A 20436-nucleotide genomic window follows, 5' to 3' on the forward strand; every position below is an offset into this window, starting at 1 on the left:
ATTGCTACAGAAAGTAACTGAAAGGACAAACAAACGGTTGAATGGTTTTCAGTTTAGCAGGTTCAGTTTGGTGCATTACTGGACAAAACCCTTGATAAACTTAAGTTGGTTTGGCTTGAGGAAGCTTTGTGCCGGCTGTTTCCCACTTTAGCTTTTTTGCTGAAATGCCCCTAAACAAAAATAAGTCCTCCTGCCCTCATCTGTAGATGTGACGACTCAAATTAACACATGGTTTTTGACTAACCTGAAAGAACTTGCCAGGTGCTGGAGGTTTTCTATTTGCATCTGGCTTCACAAATTTAAGTTTAGGGGTTTAGGTTTAAAAAAAATTTCTTGGAAGTCGTTGATGTTATCTTTACATAAATTTAAATAGAGAGGTTTAATGCCAAAAATACAATCCTGCTCTTTTTAAGCTTTTCTTTTTTACATCCCCTTCCCCTCACCCCCTGCCCTTGGAGAACAGAAATTTTGTAACTTGACGTTCTTTCCCTCTCTCCTCACCTTTTAACAACTGAAGTTCTAGATTCAGGTTTCCATTGCTAACTAGAGCCTCAGCAGTGTTGTATACGCAGTAGTGGCGGGTACAATGTTCTGAAGAATATCTGTAAAAAATATTACATGGAAAACACATTAAAAATGAAATTAGTAGCATTTTTAGACCTTCCTCCTGTTCTCCTGCCTGCTGTTTTGCTAGAATACACAGTTTTATACAAAAATTGCTGGATAGTTTTCTTTCATGGATAAATTTTATTAGTATGAATTAGGGTGTAATCAAGCTGGGCATCATTCTTGATTACTTCAGAACAACTTTGATCATTACAAAGGAGCAAATACCCGTACAGGTATGCATTTGTCTCCCAGTACTTCTTGCACCATATCTTGTTCAGAGTCAAAATTAATCTTGGTATTGTGCAATTAAATTTGTGCGTGCTCTTTAGAGATCCTATTCTCAGTCACTGACCCGTTATCTGACATGTAGCACTTGCAGTAGCAAAATGACACATCTACAGAATTCTATGTGTTCTACTTAAAAACTGGCATTTGGGTTTTTTACAAGTTCAGTTAAAATGAAGCTGAAGTTTTTAAAATAGATTATAGGTAAGTAGACTGGAACCAGCATTCCTTAAACTGCACTGTTGTGTTTCCTGAGCACTTTGTGAAATACAGAATTTAATAACGAAAGATTTAAATATCTTTTAAAAAAGCTAATGGTATTTGGAAGGTGGTGTTCTATAATCTTACCAACTTTTGCAAATGTGAGACAACTGTTCAGTTTCCAATCTTAGTAGATTGACCTCTGAAATAATTAGAAATTTGGAAATGACTGCAATTCCATGAATACCTTATTAACTGTAGTGTAAAACCTCTGCATATGTATGTGTGCGCACCTAAACCTTTTTGTTCATAATGCCTTGATATTCGCTGCAGCAGAATTTACTTAGTTCTAGAATCTGCAATGAAATTGTGCAAGTGGTGTTGTGTCTCAAATAACAGTGAATTTTAGAAATTTTACTTAACTCTCGCTTGTTTCAACTCTGAAAATCTTGAAATCGGAATACTTGCTCTGGTTTTGTTAGCTCTCACTGTATCGGTTTAACTGTAGCATTTAGTTTCAGGGCCTAAGAGAGACAGAAATCTAGTTTTGGTGGTTATTCTGCTGAAACAGAAAACAGAAAAGTAAATTATATTTTATTTTACTGATTTTTTTGGGGGGTGATCTTAACAGGTTAAATACACCAAAAGAAATTAAGTGCTGCTTTTATTTGATGAGGGCGTCAAGATCATCATGTGAATAAAAAGGAAAAAGTTGAGAGAGGTGTGTGTTGGAGGGTAGGGCTGTTTGGTAAAGGTGATGGAGAAAGGAAACTGAGCAATGATTTAAAAGTAACAAGTGGAAAGTAGCACGGAACTGAGATGACAGAAGAAAACTGTGTTCAGCATCTCATTGTCCTAGGAGCTTGCGTTTGAACACATTCTGTATGTACGGACTGTTTTATTACCTGAGAAACATACGTAACTTCTGTGTAGTTAAAAAGGTTGGATTTTTTTTTTTTTTAATGGGTAATCTGGGGAAAAAGCTTGTTAGGAGACATGAGACAAGACGGACACAGCTGTCAGCTGAAAGAATGTTTTAATAACAATATGTTAGTATCAGTATTCAATAAACAAAGTGGGTGTGTTACTTCATGTAGTATTTAAACCTTTTCATCAGTTTTTATAATTGTAGGCTTTTCTCTTTGCTTTGAACAAATACTGTGTTTTGGGATGAGTAGCTGTTCTGTGGGACCTAATTTAGTGTGTGTAGGTGAAGTGGTGCAATACCTGTTTTGAGTTTTCTGTCCTTCTTCCACTGAATAACTTTTAGAGAGCTGTCATTCCAAGAGAATGAAGTAGAGTTAATTTAAAAATAAATCAATAAATAAAATAAAGACTTCCGTAGGGTTGACAGCAAATTTGTATTTGTCTTTCCATCTTTTTTAATATGCAGTTTTGGTTCAAGTTTGGTTTGCATCTGCAACCAGACTCAAGTTTATTTAATGAAACTACAGACTAGGTAGTGATTTGGAGCCTGCTGAAAATTCCTTTAGGAGCTGCTCTGCTTGACTCTTTAACTGTCTTTTGATTTAGCTTACTCTGTTTTAGTCACTGTTTCAGTAATTGTTGCCTTTTTACATCTTAGGCTTTGCAGTTCCAGAGTGGTAAGCAAACTGCTAGGTAATAAAACAGTGATCTGTCTTAAACTTTCTTGCATGCTACTACCCTATCTGAAATGTTGTAGGTATTTACATGTTTGGTTGGCATAAACTGTTCTGCTTTGAAAGGTCCCTTTGGGACAGTTCTTAGATGTTATCTGCAAGGTGTGTGCACAGGAAGGACAGCAGTGTCTTGGGGCACAAATACACAAATAAGCTTACAATCCTGAGTAACTTTTTTTTAAAAAAAAAAGTCACAGGCAGCAGGGTTTGGTAATCAAGTATCTTCCTATTGTAAATATGGTTAAAAAAGAAAGTCTTTTAGCATATGTGAGGAAAAGCTAATTCCATCAATCAGCATACGAATATCTGCAGGGAAACACTTCCCCACCCCCCCACCCCAGTCTCATCTATGTGATCCTGCCCAGTACAATCTCGTGTCATTGTTGTATTTCAGGTATCCAATTACGATGAATGATACTTAAGCCTATTATTATCATTATTTCAACCAAGAGAAGCAAAACTTGACGGTAGGGTGGGATCCTCAGGAGTTACCAACCTGGGCCAAACTGTGTTTGGGTCAAAGTCACTGAGAGTTTCACTGTTGATTTTTGTGGGAGTCAGGTTAGGTCACTGCACAGTATTTATGAAATCCCACCTGTAACTATTTCTGAGTTGAATGTGTGATTATTTCCTCACAGGGAGGAGTCCATCACCACAGCCTTCCAAAAACACCGTGCAAGTGACGTGCATCAGTCAAAATACCATATTCCAGGAACTTTAACCCTCTTCTGTCTGAAAAGCTATGTTAATATAAGGCTAATTGCTTAATGCTGAGCAGTTGCGAGCACAGTAGTGAAAAGTGTGCCGTGGGCTTCACTGGATGCTGTGAGTGCTGAAGACCTCCAGGATCAGGCTCTGGATGAGCCATTCAGCACCATGTGCGGTCTCTCACAGGGTAGTTTCACGCTTGCTTGCGGTAGTGGGAACTAACCAGCCATGACAAAAAAAAAGAACATTGTGGGTCTTAAACTTGTGCTGGTGCTACTTCTGCTTTTAAAGTGAAGATGATCTGAAAGCCCCTCTGCACTCAGCCTGTGAAAAGCGCTCAGCATGTGCCATAGCTTCTGAAATCTGTGGAACAACTTGCGTCAGTGCGTGCTGGAGGAGCGAACCTTCTGGCATATAGCGCGCTCCGGAGTTAACCCATCTCCTGTGTTCTGTTTTCTTCCTGTTTTTTCCCTTGGTGGTGCAGTTGGTGGTATGGAGCTGTCTAGAGGTGTGGGGGAAAGAATAGCATGTAAATTTACTTTCAGGTCACAGGCCCGTGTTCTACTGGAGTGACTCACTTCAAGTGATACTGGTGTCCAAGATAAACCTCTCAGATGCGTCATACAAGATACTTCTTATCGTAATTAATGTGTCACAATATAATTACCATCCTTGGCTCAGCAGGCTATCTTTATATGTATTACTGCTACATTGCCTTTCTAAAGGCATGTATCTACGCAAACTGTTGTGGGTGAGCTTATGGTTGTGGAACCATCCTGGTTTCCCACAACAGGCATCCCTTCTCCTGATGCAGGGCAGGAGGCACTGTTACTTGTTGATGCCGTTGCCTTTGGCAGCAAGCTCTGTTGGTTTGCAAACAAATTTCATTCTTATTCTCTCTCCCCTCAGCTGCATTTTGCCACAAAGCTCTCGTGCATGTGCCCTTGTCTTGGTGTTGTTTTGATGGTACCTTCTCCATTGTCGGGCACTGTCATGTTTCCATCTCTGTGCTTAGCGCTGTCTACAGAGCATTCCCTGCTCTGGCTCTGCCTTCCCCAGACCAGGCCGTGGGCAGAAGCAACTCTCCAGTTGTGGTACACTGGGAATGGCTTGTCAGAGCAAGGAGGTCTGGTAAAACAGGGTGGGAACAGGGCAGGCTCTCAGAACCGTGTGGCTGTGAAGAAGATGCTGGCTGAAGGGGTTCTGCTGGGTTGAGAAAATGGCTGGTGCTTGTGTAAGCGGTGGTGAAGAGATGGGGGTGAGGTATCACCACGTCCTTTCTGACATAGCGGTGAAGTTCACGCGTCTTGCAGAGGATTAGCATGATGGTCTATCGTGGTGCCAGGGGTCAGGACCTTTTATAAAAAGGATTGCTCTTTGGTGTGAGATGGCAGGTGAAGTAACAGTGGGTGTGTAAGGGAAATAGAGGGGTTTCTGACCCAGCAAAGCAAAAGTGGTGTTGAAGAAGATACTGCCTCAGGTAGTTATCGCAGTTAAGCAATAAAAATTCCTCCCTCCCACCCCCGCTAGCAGATGAAATGCCTGGTAGATGCATGTTGTGTTCCACTTTGTTAGCAAAGGATCTCTTACAGATAAATGTGTGACTTTCAATGTGTTGTTGAACACGCAGGATTATTGCAAGGGTTTGCATTGTTACAGAAGGATAAACTGAGATGTGTTTTATGGTGTGACCTTTTGCTGTGAATCCTTATCTTTACAAGTACATCTGAAAAATTCACAAAACTGCATCTGAGAAGTCAAAAGACTTCCAGTGAATGATTTAGTACTTGTGTGTCTGAGCTGCAGCAACGTGTATTCTTGGAAGACCTATTTGAGAAGTTAGCTAAATGTACTTTCAGAAGTGTTCTTTTTCTTAACAGTCATAGGAGCAAAAGAAGCTTTGAAAATAAAATGACAGTTAAAATGAGCGTTGACAATGCAAAGCAGTAGTGTGTATTATAGTGTTGTTTTAAATGTACCAGTAACATTTTTAATGCATCAGAAATGGTTATCGTAACTTCCCTAATTGATCTTGTAACTTATTATAATAGCCGACTGAAGTGAGGTTAACTTTGTGGGAGAAAAGTATGAGTTTTATGGTTGTCCCTGAAGTTTCCCAAAAATAAAAAAACCAAACCCCACACCACAAACATGTTTCTTCTCTGAAATGCATTTTGTTTGATTTATCAACCAAGCAAAGAAAAGTGACTGCATGGGATCAAAAGAAGTAGCATCACAATTTTAAGCTATAGCATCTGTTCAGAGAAGGGGAAGGGCAGGAGAAGATGCAACTGAATTTTACTAGAAATGTAAGAAGAGTGAGATTTTGAAAAAGAGGTTTATGCCTTTTTAGTAGAGATGGTTCTATTTTAAAAAGCTTGCTGTTGGGCCTTGGGATAAGCATGACTATGCTACCTGCTGGTGTCTTAGCAATGAAGCAGATGTGAAAAGTATTTTAAAATCTGGCTGCATAGATATGATCTCTGCCTGTCTGAATAATGGTGTGCCTTCCTCAAAGTCAGTAAAACTGCACCAGTTTAGAGCAGGACTTGTGCAGTTGTAGATAAATGTATTTAACTTGGCTATTTTCTCATTCCTTTTTGCTTCTTTACACAGGGAGTGAAGTACCTGTGCATTCCTGCTGCTGACTCACCATCACAGAACCTGTAAGTTTTCTTGAAAAATAAACCACAAACCCCCAGAAGTCCCTCAGTGTCGTGATACCTGTATTACAATGAGCTGGAAGATCTGATTCTGATCTCTCTGAAGTATTACACAAATGTAGGGTTTAATCTGTTAAAAAAAACACAGTAACACTTTATTCCAGGCACTTTGGTTCGGACCCTCTTTTTGTGTGTAAGGGTTTGTAGGGTGCAAATGCTTTTCATTTGTAGCTTTAAACTTCAGGAATTCCGTAGTCTGCTCCTAATTTGTCCCATTTGCTTGGCTGTTCTTTTTTTTTTTTTTTTTTTTTTTTTTTTTTTAGCACTATCTCCAGCCATTAACAAAAAGAAAATATTTGAAAGAGGTGTGAAGCCTCGTTCTTCAAGGGTTGAAATAAATTCCTCACGGTGAGCCTTCAAGATAAAGTCCCAGTGTGCAAACTACCCCTGCAACTATCTGCTCTGGACTTCTTGAAGCTGCCTCAGAAGGCCCCACTGCTCTTAGTAGGAGGCTGGCACAGCACAGAGTTTCTGCCCTGTGGTGACTCTTGCCTCGAGGATATATGTACTGAAACTAGGGTGTCCCAGCCTCGCTCTTTCTCATCTCAGCTAATGTTCATGAAACACTAAGTGACTTGCCCTTGGTTTTAATGTTTTGAGCCGTCGAACATGGCAAGTCTTGATTCCAAAGAGAAATCAAAACAGGTTTTGTAAGAGAACTTGGATGGTGACCAACTCTTTCTTCTCGAGCTCACTGTTTATGTTGGGGAGAGGTGAGGGGGCTTTCAGCCACATCCTGCTACCAAGTTTTGTAGAGAAACAAGTAGTTGAAAGAGGCCTGGTAGGTACGGAAGGAAGTGCAGCGCTGCTTTTCTCTCACATCACAGCAATATTCCGGCTTGTGCTTTCAGGGGATATTTTTAGAGCATGTGTTTCTCGTACCCTAGAAATATTCCAGTGTGGCATTTGTGTGGTGATTTGCCTTTTTCATTCTGCATTTCTGTCGTGATTTTAGGGGTGGAGGGGGAAACCTTCAAACCGCCACCACATACCCCCCCGCCCCAACCCACAATAAAAAACACCCCAAACCCCTAAATTTCCAGGACAGGTCTGTAATGAGAAAGCAGACAGCTAACTTTCTTTGTCAAGGACAATTTTTGTCTCCTCAATACTTAAATAAGAATAAAAAATGTTAAATCCTTTTGGGAAGGAAAAGGAATAAGAGATTAGAGGGAAACACTCGTATGTCCTATTAATTGTTTGTTGATATTCTGACATCTGTGGCTTTTCTGAAAATGTTTTGCAAATCTGCTTCCTTTGTTAATAGAGATCTGGATCAATTGGGAATGGAAATAGAAAGGATGGCATTTGTGATGAATGTTAACCAGTGTACAATTCAGCTGCTCGCTCACTGTTAATTTCAAGGAGTTATATTGAAAAACCACCTCTAGCACTTGAGCTGTCTGGCACAGTACCAAAGCTCTTAAAGCTTCAGTAAGAAGATACAATATTTGCATGAGTATTGTTTCTGTTATGCTGCAGGCATCTGAAATACTTGCTTTGGTATCAGGTGGCTGCAAGCAAATGTCATTATTTCTAATACTGATACATTTTATCACTTAAAATAAAACTTGATGAGTAACTGATTTTTTTTTTTGCTTTATACAGTCAAGATCAAATCACGATGCTCACAAATAGCAGTGTTGCTTGCTTTGCACATACAATCTTCTGAAAGCAAGAGGAAGAAGCTGTGTGTGTTCAGACTGAGGATCTGTCACAGTCTTATCTAGGAGCTATTAACCGTACTGCCTGTGCCCTCTGTGGAGGGAGGGATAGCTGGGGAAAAGGGAAGGGAATTGGTCCCTCTGCAGCATCTTGTGTATCTACCCTCCTGTTTCAAAAGAGGAATCCTGGTGGTATTGGGGGGTGGGGGGGAAGCAGTATCCTGTATTGCAGATCCTTGTGTTTTCTTAGCAATGGTTGACAGGCACAACTGGCTAAATACACACTGCAGCCTTGTCTGTCTCTCCCAACAGCAAGTTTGTCAGAAGCTTTGCTGCTACTTTGCAGCTGCTGGCAGGTTGATAACATCCAGCTGAAAGCCTTTACCCACTGGATTCTGGGACTATGAGCTCTTAATTCCCTTCAGCTCATTTTTTGTGAGAGGAAACTTCTGGTTTCTTACGTGTGTAATGCACATTTACTCCTAGTAAGCTTGTTTAGTGGAGCTCCCTTCCTCAGAGGAAATATAGGGAAATACAGCCAGGATTCCCCTGTTAACAGGTGGGTGTTCACTAACGTGTCTCAGAAGCTTGATCCTACTCCCATGCTCTGCCCCTACCAAGCACAGGAATCGAGCTGTTGCTTTTGAGACTTGAGGTGCTTGCTAGGTGTTAAATCTTTTCCCTGGACCGTGAGAATTTTGCCTTGGACTACTGACTTCTCCAGAAACGTCGTCTCCTATAGAACCTGTTGCTAAAAAATTCTGTAGAAATCAAATCTTCCCTTCCTGTCCTCTTCCAGCTAATTGTCACAGTCTGTGTATTTCTAAGGAAATAACCTCCAGTGGTCAGGCTGTTAGTGGTGGTAATTACAGAAGCCACGTAACCTATTAAGAAAAGAAATTTACGTGGATATTTGTTGCATTTGCATTGCCGAAGGAAAGAAATGTCAAGATGCGGCTTCCTAGCTGATTTGGATGCTTTCTTTTTAACCTTTGTGATATTTGTAGAAGTCTGACTAGCAATGAATGAATATGTAGATTTTGTATTGTAACTCTGCCCTCAGCCTGGTTTTGGGTTATCCAGCTTGCTTATATGTAAGTTTAGATAACTTTTACAATGTCCTGGTAGGAGCACTGTACTGGTGGTTCCTCCTGTGGTGTTTTCCCACTGTGAAGATGATGCAGTTCAGGACCCAGCTTTAAGCTGGGAGATGAAAAGCCAGATATCATGTAATAAATTGTCTTGAAGTAACTGTTCAGTCCAACAAATAGGCTGCAAATCAACATATTTGTCAAGTGCTTTCCTGTTACTGATGATGATCAACTGTTTTGTGGTTAATGTAAGACTCGCCATTCTTCTTTGTGTCTGGCACTTGCCACGCAGCTAACTGGTCCTCAGCCTTAGTTTTCATGTAAATATGGTTTGTACCATCACTTTGAAAATTAGTTTAGTCAACTGTGTCTGCTGGAGCCAGCAGAGACCCCAGTACCATAGGGCTGTTTCTACTTCCATCACACTCAGGGTGAGGACTGCCATGGTTCTACAGAGCAGCACTGATTCTAAGTTTGGCTATTACTCTTCCCGTTTTCATGAATGCCTGTGAACACACTGGACAGTGTTTCAGCAGACTAAGTGTATTGCTGAAACACTGGACAGTGTTTCAGCAATAAGGAAGGGTGAATAAAACTGAGTGAATGGAATTCACTGCTAACTACATTTAGTACCTTGCAAAGGCATTATGCTCATTCGCAGATACTTTTCAAATCAAAGCATTGAAGTGTTTAATGAAAACTTGTGCTAGACTATTGAAGTGAATTCAGTGGTGCTTGGAGCTGCACTGTTGGCCAGATTTCCTAGAGAGAAGGAGAAAAGATGGGTGTGTGAGAGGACTGGTATGTTGCCAATGTAGCCCTAACCAATTTTCTTTTGACTGAATCTGTTCCATCTCAGGCAAGTGCTCCTCCATTGTGCAATAGCAATGCCTCCTGCTCACACAGCCCAACATCTTACTTGTCCTCTGAGTTCGTTTATGTGAAGCTGCTTGTGCCCCCCAGGCAGACCTGAGCACCATGATTTGGTAGAAGTCAGTCAGTGAAAATATTTTGTTGTGGCAGCCTGAGTAGAAATGCAGTTGTAAGGTTTTATCCCTCTTCTTCACTTATCCCACATGCTTGATCAGTTTCTTGAGAAACATAAAATCCTGAGTTGACATGTTGTCCTAAAGCTTGGGATTGCATTGTGCCTTGAGATTTTCCAAATAAGTCACCCAAGTCTTCTCCAGCTGTTCTCCATGTTGTATCCAGTGATGCAAGAACAGCCTTGGAGAGGGAGCCCTGGGCTTTGGGATCCCACTTTTTGCAAATTTCAAGTTAGACATAATTGCTTTTGCAAGTTCCACAGGTGCTGTCGCACTATTGCATCGCTGTTGTCCTTCTCCAGGTCTTCTTTATGCTATCAGCAGCTGCACTGTTGGGCAGGAAGGGACGCTTCCTTTTGTGTGGGCATTCCTGGTATCTGTGTGGCTGCTGGTGCTGGGCTGAGATTTATTTTTTTCTTTTACCCTTGTGGTATAATATTCACGCTGAGAAGGAAAACCAGCTTGAATACAGGACATTGTGTTTCATGAGTGTTGAGTGCAGTGTGCTCTCAGGTTTGTGTTTGCCAATAAGCCCAGTACCGCCTGCCCCTTAAGAAGCCCTTTCCTCTGTCTGTGTTGCACACGTTGCTACTGCTTGTGAACTTAAATTGAAAGAGCTGTCAGAGGCCACAGTGAACTCCAACGGTATTGAACTAAGAGGCACTGCTTGCACTGTGATAAATTGCAGGCATTCCCAAAGGCTTTGCAGTCTGGAAGGCAGAGGCAGGGTGAGCAGCTTGGGACTGGGATGCAGCAATGCAATGCTGCAGATTTCCTGAGATGATGACAGCTGCCCAGTTACTTTCCATCAGACTTGCCTCACTTAAAAGGAAGAGGCATGTGTAAAGCATAATGAGAGTATAAACCTTAATGTTTTTAAACAGAGTCTTTATCTTCCCCACATTTTCTCCTCCACTGCTTTAAAAAAGGTAGGTTGTAGGCTGGGGTTGGCTGACACCCTGAGTAAGGGCAGACAGAAGGGGTACTGCAGTCTGAGAGGAGGAGACTGGAAGGAGCTGAAGAAGCCAGGGCTTAAATCAAGATTTTTTTCATAGCACAGACTTAAAAGGGAGAAATTTCATGTTGCAAAGAAGAAAGTCGTAACGTCTAGATGTGTCCTAGTACATGGTTTGAAGGAGGAGGTGAAGTCAAAGCGTAAGTTTGGGTAGCAGGTAGTGGATGCCTCTGTGAGAGAGAACGTACCTTCAGAACTCTTCATGCGGTCTTGCTGAGTTTCGTCTGACATCTGGACATACAGAAGGACACATGAGGTCAAGTTACTAGTCTAAGGAGGAATAGAACACAAACTGAAATACAGACCTGACAGTCCAGAACATTTGTTAATGTTTGCCCTGCTAATGCCTAAGATACCAGTTCTTTCTTCAGGTAGTGCAGAGAATAACTATGCCAGTGAGTTTTGCGCTTCGTTGGCAGACACTAACTTTTATTTTGTAAGACCTGTATTCAGTTCTAAATTCTAGAAACAGTGTTAAGTGAGCTTTCGGATACATTTCTCTCTTTCTAAGTAGTGATTTTACTAAATACAGCACTTTCTTTATTCCCCTTCTGCTTCTGTTTTCAGGGCAAGGCATTTCAGAGAAAGCATCAAATTTATCCATGAGTGCCGGCTTACAGGTGAAGGCTGCCTAGTTCATTGGTATGTATGCCACTTGCTAAGAAAACTTGTTTAGGGGTTCCCTACTTTCATTTGGATGTTCATCATAATGATAAGTTAGTTTTCATCTCCATTTTATAGCAAAATCCTCTTGGACTGAAATGCCCCCTGTATTTGAATAGCTCCAGAGAAGATCTGCAAATGCTGTTAAAGCCTCATGCCAGGACTTTTGAGTCACTGGGGTGGGCAGCTGCCTGGAGATAAAAGGAGCCTGAGAAATTCTTCTTGACCATCTCTTTGTATCAAACCTTTGTGTAGGATTGACTTGACTAGAGATACATTGACTAGAAACGTATTATTTATTTTAATCGCTGTATTTCTGAATGTGATTTCCATAATCCTAATAATTTGATCAGTTTCTATAACAGCTATTGTGGTGACTTCAGAGGTGTTAAAGAAAAAATTCCTGTGAACAGAAATTTGATTATTTTTTTTTCTCCTTAAACTGCTGAAGCATTCAAATGTTACATTTGTTAACAGCTAGTCTGTGATTGGAGAGGTGCTCCTGGGACTGTAGAGAACAGAAAAGGAAATCCCACCCTGGGTTTTTTCTTGCTCTCTGCTATTGGACATACAGCACAAAGACTATGACCAAGTGACATATCTGAGTCTATATCTGGAATCAGAGTCATCTTGTGATTTGAACACTGGACTTGTACACAGCCCTGAGCATAAAGCCTCAGTTTGCTGCTGACTCGTGATAGGGCTGTGCACATGTCACTTGGTCAGTCTCCATGTGTGTAAAACAGGGATAATTCGTCTGAATTCTGTTAGAGTTCTAAAAAACCTATTTGAATTTGCAAAGCATTTCAAAAGCATAAATGTTCTTAAAATGCTAAGTAAAAGTGTTTAGGACAAATGTAACTCAAACATACTATTCATACTCAAAGTAGTAATAGTTGGGAGTTCTTGTCAAGTGCTGTCCAACCAGTAATAGCGAATGATTCTTACTTTATCCCAGTGTTTCACATGGGGAAGCCGGAGTCCTGAGAGTAGAAGTTGTGCAGTGCATGGACAGCAGAAAGAGGAAAAGAACTCAGGCAACCAAATAGACATACTTTAGCAGTTCAGTTAAAGTTCGTTTTGACCCCATGAAACTGAAGCCTTTATTTGTGGCGGAGAGGGAAGGATCTTATTTTGCTGCTCTGATCTATATAAGGAGAAGAAAGTGGGTGACTTATTTCTAGATTATTAAAACCAAAATCTAACTTAGAACCTGTGCACTGTCCCCTGCTTTTGTGAAGACTCAATACTTATTTCTTCCTTCCCAGTCTCATAGGAATTACCACTCAGAACCCACTTTCTCTGTCTTGTCATAGATTTGTTCTGATACATTTGAAAAAGCAGCACCAAACCCCTTTTACTCAAATATTGTACTATTTCTTCGTTGTGGCAAGCGACACAGCAGCCTGCTGTGATGTTGGGAAGTGATGCTTTTAACTGTGATGGATAAGTTACAGCATGACTTCAGTTTGTTGTACCTCCTTTTTCATGCAGCCTTGCAGGTGTCTCCAGGAGTGTAACATTGGTGGTTGCCTACATCATGACCATCACAGACTTTGGCTGGGAAGATGCGCTGTCTGTTGTCCGTGCAGCAAGATCCTGTGCCAATCCTAACATGGGCTTCCAGAGGCAGCTACAGGACTTCGAAAAACATGATGTTGATCAGGTAAATGAACTACAAACGAATGAGCTGTGAAACATGACACCAAGTCAGATCGTGGGCTATTTCTCATTATTTTGTGGCCTGGGTGGTTTATCTCACTCCCAGTTTTTGCTTTGAGGGAGTGGCTTCTTGGCTAAGCCTGCTCCACTGGGGAGGTGCAGCTAGAACTGAAGGCATCAGGGAATGCTGGGTGGGAGAAGAAATGAAGCACAATAGTGAAACATCTCCTGCCCAACTGTGCTCTCAGTCCAGTGACTGCTTTATGTGCAATAAGGCACAATACAAGACTGACACCTTTAGAGAGGGGTAAAAGCTAAACAGTGAGTTGCTTAGAACACAGCAGAAAGACAAACCTGCAAGTACCAGTTGTATAAAAACAAGGGTTTCCCCTCAACATGTTCATTTGGAATAGTAAGCAGGAAAGAAATCATAATCTGATACCTTTGCTATCCAGGAGTTAAACTAGATTTTCTTTATGACTTACATGTTGTGCTCCCCCACAGTTCTCTGTCTGAGAATAAATTTGCTGATATGTAGGGCAGTCTCAAATCCGACCCTTTTTTCTTCTTAGCCTTTGAAGGCTTTGTAGAACTAGGAGAATTGAGAGAACAGTAAGACTGCAAAGTGGTTTTCATAAATCAAAAATCAGTTTCTTACCCCTAAAAAGAACCATCCCACGCAAAAGACCTGCTCCCCGTGGGTGATAGGTGACTTCCACTTATGTTAACAAGCTACTGTGGCTGTCCCCTCCATTTTCCATTGCTCAGCACATTGCTGTTCTCTGGGCTTTTGTGCTTATTGTGCAGATTAAAAATCAACAACAACAACAGAGGCAAACCAAAATCGGAAAGCAAAATACTTGAGACAAGGGATATTGTTTTTTTTTTTTTTTATTATTCCATCTCTGTTGTTCTGCTGCAGAAAGCTCATAGTTTAGAAATTACCATTTGTTTTGCGTGATACACTTTGCAACTGTAAACATTTGTGTTTTTTTAATATTTAACTGAATGTTTCCTGGATCGTTTGGAACTGGTGTAAATGGTAGAGTAACCGATTTTTAAGAGACAGAAGTCAGAGGGGGACTTTCCAGACTTGTCTCCTTCCTCCCTTACAGTCATTTCTACTCTAATTGGTCTGGGCTAACAGCAATGACAATTAAGGCTATATGCAAATAGCCTGATAAAGACAGTAACGTCTCTTTTTTCATCCACCATGGACGGCACACTCTGCCTTTTTTTCGCTGAGGGGGAGGCAGTAGGTTGCAAAAAGAAATATCCACCTGTAGTCACTGGCTGGGCTGTAGTTTCCTACTGTCTCTTAATAGCGACCACATCCTTAGCAGGTGTCTGTTTACACACCTGATTTCAGTGGAATAATGCCATCTGCTGAGGGTGTGAACTTCTTTCTGATTTCAGCAGCCTGGGTGTTTTGCTGTGCCACTACAGGGTGGTACTCTGTGGGGGTTCTGGAATGGGGTCCTTTAGATCTTGGTCTTGCAGGAAGGGGTTTAGTCACTGAAGTCACAATGTGGTTTGCACCAACTCCAAACTTCCTCACGGTAGCCTGAGGCTTCAGTTTTGACTCAGGACCTTATGATCTTTAAGGAGTGGGAGGGAGTAACTCTGTTGAAGTCTTGTCTCCCAGTGTCCTAGTAAATGATCTTTATGGAGAAAGCCGTCCATGAGACCCAGACGGAACAAAGCTATGAAAGTTAAGGCTTGCAAAAGGAACATTATCTCCACTGGGATGGAACAGTTGGGGTCTGTGTCTACTTGCTGCTTCTGCAGAGAAGAGCAACAAGATTGTCAGGAATGACTTAAGTGGACTCAGATTCTTCAACTGGTAAAGAAATGACAATGGATGTGACAAAGGTCTGTGAAGCTGAGTGGAATAGAGAAATAGAACAGGTGTGATGTCCACTCTTTCCTGTAATATGAGATGGAGCTGTCAATTGGCAGGTGCTAATCAAGGAAAGGGGGGAGTTTTACACAATATGTGCTTATGGAGCTTGTTGGAATCCATATATATTGTGGTAAAAATTTGTGGATTCAAAAAGTGATCTCATGATAGAAAAAATAATTTCTTGCTGTCAAACACAAAAATACTGCCTCAGCCTCTGAAAGTACCTGAACTGAAAATTGCTGGAAGCTGAGGAAATGACCAGGGAAGAAGTCCCAGCATTATTGCCTTGCTATTGTCTGATTATTTTTTTTAAATCGGCATTTGCATCTGGCTACTCTCATCCCAGAATATAGAGCTGGACTGACCTTCAACTGGACTTTGTATATCTGTTACCATATGCCATATTCCGTCATCCATGTTAGTAACATATAGAGTCCTATTCTATAGTTCTTAAAGCTCCTAGACTCTTATCTTCCTAGAAGATACCTTTCCTGATATCTGCAGTGTATTTTCTACTTGGTGTTTGTGGCTTCAGGATAAAAAACCCATATGAGTGGTTCACTTCCTGATCTGCAAGTTTCTTGCAGCCTGTTGTGGCTTGCATTAGTTGGCTGATCGTGTTAGCTTCCATGCTATTTCATCTCGCTGTCTGTTTATGCAAGAGGAAGGGGGAGCTTTTAAGTCCAGGATGTCCTTGCCCAGTGGGTGGTCCTTACTCTGCATTACTCCAGTCAGCCAAGCTGTTATGCAAGTGTGTCATTTTAGGGGGATCTAAGGGATCTCGGTGATTTCAGATGTGTTCCTGTGCCTGTGTGTTCTGTGCTGCTATTGAAGGATGTGCAATATTTGGAGTGCTTTTCTTTAAACTGTTTGTGTTCTTAAAGGCTCTTGAAATCCTGTGGGACAGGAGGCAGTATTACTTCTGCATCCGTCTCATGTTATTGTTCCATCAAATTGTGTATGTGTGTTCAATTTCTGCAGTTCAGGCAGTGGCTGAAAGAAGAATATGGGGAAAACTCTTCTCAGGATCTGCAAGAAGCCAAAAATCTTCTGAGCAAATATAAAGAGCAGGCAGAGTTGCAGCAGAATACTGGAGGAAGACAGTGGAATAACAACTTCTCATCTGTGCCATCTCTCTCATACAGCAACTACACAACAGAGACCTAATCATAGGAGGTTGATTTTTTTTTTTCTTTCTACCTTTGAAAAACATCTTGCCATAAGTTCCATCCCATCTTCAAGACTCTCAGCAGTAAACATGCAAGCAGTTGATTTGTAGAAAGCTTCTTGATGAAAAAACTACGTTATGTGTATGTGTATGAGTGTGTTTCACACAGTTTTGTCATTTGGGCAGGATCAAGCTCTGTGTGCCCACAGACGTGATCCCGTTCCTGTGGCTGAGCCAGTCTGTCAGCCAGCCACAGCTGTTATCCCCTTGTGCCCACATTGCCTGGCATTTGCTGTGAGGTTAGCTCAGCTCCTTCCCTTGTAGGCTAGCAAAGGGCTCAGATGAAGTCTGGTGATTCAAGCTGTGGCAGTTTGACATCTCTGCGCTATTCACGTGTTAAAGATGTTATTGCACCTGAAGAAGGGGACTCAAGTCTGTGTCTCTGCTGCTCCTGTTCACAGTCCATTGGCAAGTAATACTGTGGAGGTGGGCTTCATCTCCAATGCTAGGCTGAAAACTGGAGCAGGTGAGCTATGGGTACACGTACGTTTCTACCAACAGTAGCATGTAGGAGAGAAGTGGGACAGACAGCTCTGAGTAATAACATCTTCAACTGCCACAGTTGTACTTGCTTCAGTGCACGTGAGACAGAGCTGTCGGTAGAACTGCCGCAGACCAAAAGCACCAAGACTGTTACCACAGCTCAGCTGACGTGCAGTGATTTAAGCCGTGGTCCCTTGATCGTGCTTCTGGTCTCCCAACATAAGCTTCTCTGGAGAATAATTTATCCGGTCTCCAGTGCCACTGAATGTCATTCCCTGTGGAACACGTGCCTCTTCAACACACGCCCCTGCGCACATGATAACGTGTCTCCAAAGAGTGGGCTCGGTGTGAGTGCGAGCACCTGCTTCTTTGCTTGTGCTGTGGTTTGCTCTTTGACTTCAGCTACCTCAAAAATGCTGTTCTTGTTGTTGTGGTTGTAAATGCAACCTTGAAAATTGCCTTGTGTAATCTTAATCTGACACTGAGTGAAGTAAGTGGGTGCGTGTGCGAGTGTGTGCGTGGCGTGTATATTTCACAAATGTCTGTATTTGAGAAGTTTATTGTTTTCTTTTAAAATTGCCCATATTTCTCACTGGTTTGAAAAATTCAGTTGTTTGAGTTCAGCTTTCTGCCATTTTAAAACCACTATGTATTTTGCTGTGATCAGATTTGTAGGAATGCATTTGTAAAATATATTTTGAACTAGGTTAAAGCTAGGGGCTGTACTTCACTCTTGGTAACGTTGTGTATTTCTGGAATGGAGCCATTGCCTGACTCAAGTGTATTGTAAGAGCGTAACTTCAAATATGTCACCAGGGATGCTGGGCAGTGTACTGATTTCTGAGGGTGTAATGGGGGGGTGACACTGATGCCAAGATCACGATTTCTTGTCTTTGACTCAGAGGAAAGAAGGCCTATTTTTCTTGAAGATTCTAGAAAGTAAGAAATACCTCCCAAACAGCCAGGGTAGAAGAACAAACCCAAACCTCTCATTTGTTTAAACGTGGTGTGTATCGTGCTGAAAGCTGAGCACTGAGGGAGACAGAGGCAGCGTACTAAATAAGACTGTTGTATCTTTCAATTTCTTTGGTACTCTGACCTCCCATCCCTTCACAAGATTCCCCTTCATGTGATTTCCAGCTTGCTTTGGGTGGCAGTGAATTCCTTGAATTTGGGAGCAAGGCTTTCGGGGTCAAACTCTGGCTGTTAAATACCTGTAATTAAGCATCTTCAAAAAAAAAAAAATACATTATGGCTTGTGAAACGTAGATCTTGTGCATCAGTAATTGCCAAAAAGGAAAAAAGGGAACGGGGTGGAACTGTCCTGTTCCATCTGAGTCCAAGCCTGCATCAGGGTTCTCATTGCACTAAGTGCTTTCAGCGTACTGAGCACAGCAAGAGTAGCATAGTCCTGTGTTGCAGTAAGGGATGCTGCTGGATTTGGGAAAGGTGCTGGAATTGCTTTTGTTTTCAAGCTTGTAGCTAAGTGAACCACTACCTGTTTGGTATATCCAGCAGCCTGCTCTGTGTTTGCCTGGTAAGAGGAGTATTTAGATCTTCTTGAAGTTGCTGATCTGCAAATAACTGGCTGTTTAGGGATTCCAGCACAGCAGTGCCCACGTTGGCAGTCCCCTGTGTGCTCTGAGGGCAGATGTGGTGATTGGAAAACACTTTCCTCGACAAAGAGGGTCTGACTTGCATTCAGGATGCTGGTCCATTTGTTCAGCCCTCTACTCATAATAGGATATGTTGTGCAACTTCAGCCTGTCCCCAAAGGGCAGCCTTGTTGGAAGCATTCTGCGTTTGCTCTTGCAGGTATCCAGTCAGTCCATCCTGTAGCTGACTGCCAGCACTGTGTATCCCATAAAACTTTTGGCACTCTCGTCCTTGTGGTAGTAACCCTGCGAGTGCTGGTAAATTGGTAGTTCTTCTTTCTGTTCTGACAAATACAAGGCAGAATAGGAGACATCTGTTGGTGTTCATGTGTCTGAGATTATTCTGTACTGTTCAATTATTTCATAATAGTTTGGTTATTCCCATAAAGTCAGTCCTGCAAATAGGATTTTTAATTTTTTTTTAGAACTGAATTTGGCTTTAGGGCCATATAGCCACGTCAGTGTGCATTATGCTGCAGCTCGAAAGCAGGTACAGGGTAAAGCAGGAAGATGGAGGGAGTGCCATGTTGTCAGCAAGTGGAGGTGCTTCTCTTTTTAAAAGACAGAAGAGGTATTTTCTGTAGTCTTTTGCTTCTACATCTTGTTTAGTGGTCCGTACACACTGCATTTAAGTGGTAAAAGAGCAACAGCAGTCTAAGAAAACTTGGATCTGGTTTGTCTATGTAGAGAGCAGAATGATAGTTTACTTCTTTGTTACCACAAGGTGTAGAAGAGGGAGTAGTTACAGTTCTCACCTTTGGCCCTTTTAGAAAGGGAGGGGAGCTAACACAGACTGAGGACGTGACATGATTTGTCTTCCAACCAGCCTTTCAGTGGCAGTTTGTAGGACTTTCCAGCTATCTGGAACACGGCCAGACCCCAGTCCATCTCTTAGTAGTTGGCCTTTATAGTGTAGGTGATGCATTCAGTTATTCTGTTTCCGTACTTTAAAACATTGTCCTCGTTTTGATGTTCACTGGAAAATGTATAAAATTTATAACACCTTACTGAATATCCAGATTTGAAATGTATAATCGATTTATTTTTTTTTTTTGGCTAAACTTGATACCCATGTGTGATTATAAGCAAATGTTTAGTGTTATACAATATAGGTAATGGGTAAATGCATTAGTATTTATTACCCTGATTTTTAACCTGGAAAGAGTTGCTTCCTTACATTTTGTGGTTGAGTGGGAAGATATGGCAAATCATATCTCTGTTTTTTAAAAAGGATAGTAATAACATTGGTTGCTATAATGGCCACTGCCTATAAATAAGTCAGTGAAAAATTATAGTAATTACTTCAGCTAGTTTAAAAACTCTAAACCTGGTAAGCTTCTTGATTCTCTGTCTTCCTCTTCCTGGGCATCTTAGTGAAGCCTTGATTGCTTTTTCCAAATGTTTGTATTTAATACGTTCTACAATTTTTTTATAAATAAATGTTAACACCTGATCTGCTTGTGTATTTCTTGGAATCAATGGTAGTGTCTGGAAGACTTCTGCTCACTGTTTGTATCCCTGCAAGAGTACAAGACTAACTCACTTTGGTTTTTAGCTTACTTTTTTCTCCTGCACGCAGACTCCTTGAGATGTCCCCTCTCTTCAGCAAGTTCTTCCAGGTGAGTTCAAGAATCTGCAGCGCAAGAATCTCTTGATAGTAGTCCTACAAGAGGATGTTGCATGTTGCTTTCTTACTCACTGTTGCTGGCCCATCATTGTGACAGGGTATGCAGTGAATCCAAGGTTTTTTTTATTCTTTTGAAACACCTTCTTTTCCATAGCACACTGGTGTAGGGCTTAATTAGCTGTAAAACTTAGCTAGTTTACAGACCACCAAGA

General features: G+C 41.5%; 1 protein-coding gene across 11 annotated transcripts in view; it reads left to right on the forward strand.

Moving 5' to 3' along the window:
* Positions 1-20050, forward strand: part of DUSP22 (dual specificity phosphatase 22) — an 89655-nt gene extending 69605 nt beyond the window's left edge. For all 11 annotated transcript variants that reach the window (XM_040586882.1, XM_040586881.1, XM_040586884.1 and 8 more), the window contains 4 exons: positions 6081-6130; positions 11571-11645; positions 13161-13332; positions 16213-20050. In XM_040586882.1, coding sequence (XP_040442816.1) covers positions 6081-6130; positions 11571-11645; positions 13161-13332; positions 16213-16398 — 483 coding nt within the window. In that variant the 3' untranslated portion in view covers positions 16399-20050. The remainder of the gene's footprint in view (positions 1-6080; positions 6131-11570; positions 11646-13160; positions 13333-16212) is intronic.
* The last annotated feature ends 386 nt before the right edge of the window (positions 20051-20436 follow it).

This window comes from Falco naumanni, chromosome 3 (assembly GCF_017639655.2).
Source record: "Falco naumanni isolate bFalNau1 chromosome 3, bFalNau1.pat, whole genome shotgun sequence".
In the NCBI taxonomy this organism is placed as follows: domain Eukaryota; kingdom Metazoa; phylum Chordata; class Aves; order Falconiformes; family Falconidae; genus Falco; species Falco naumanni.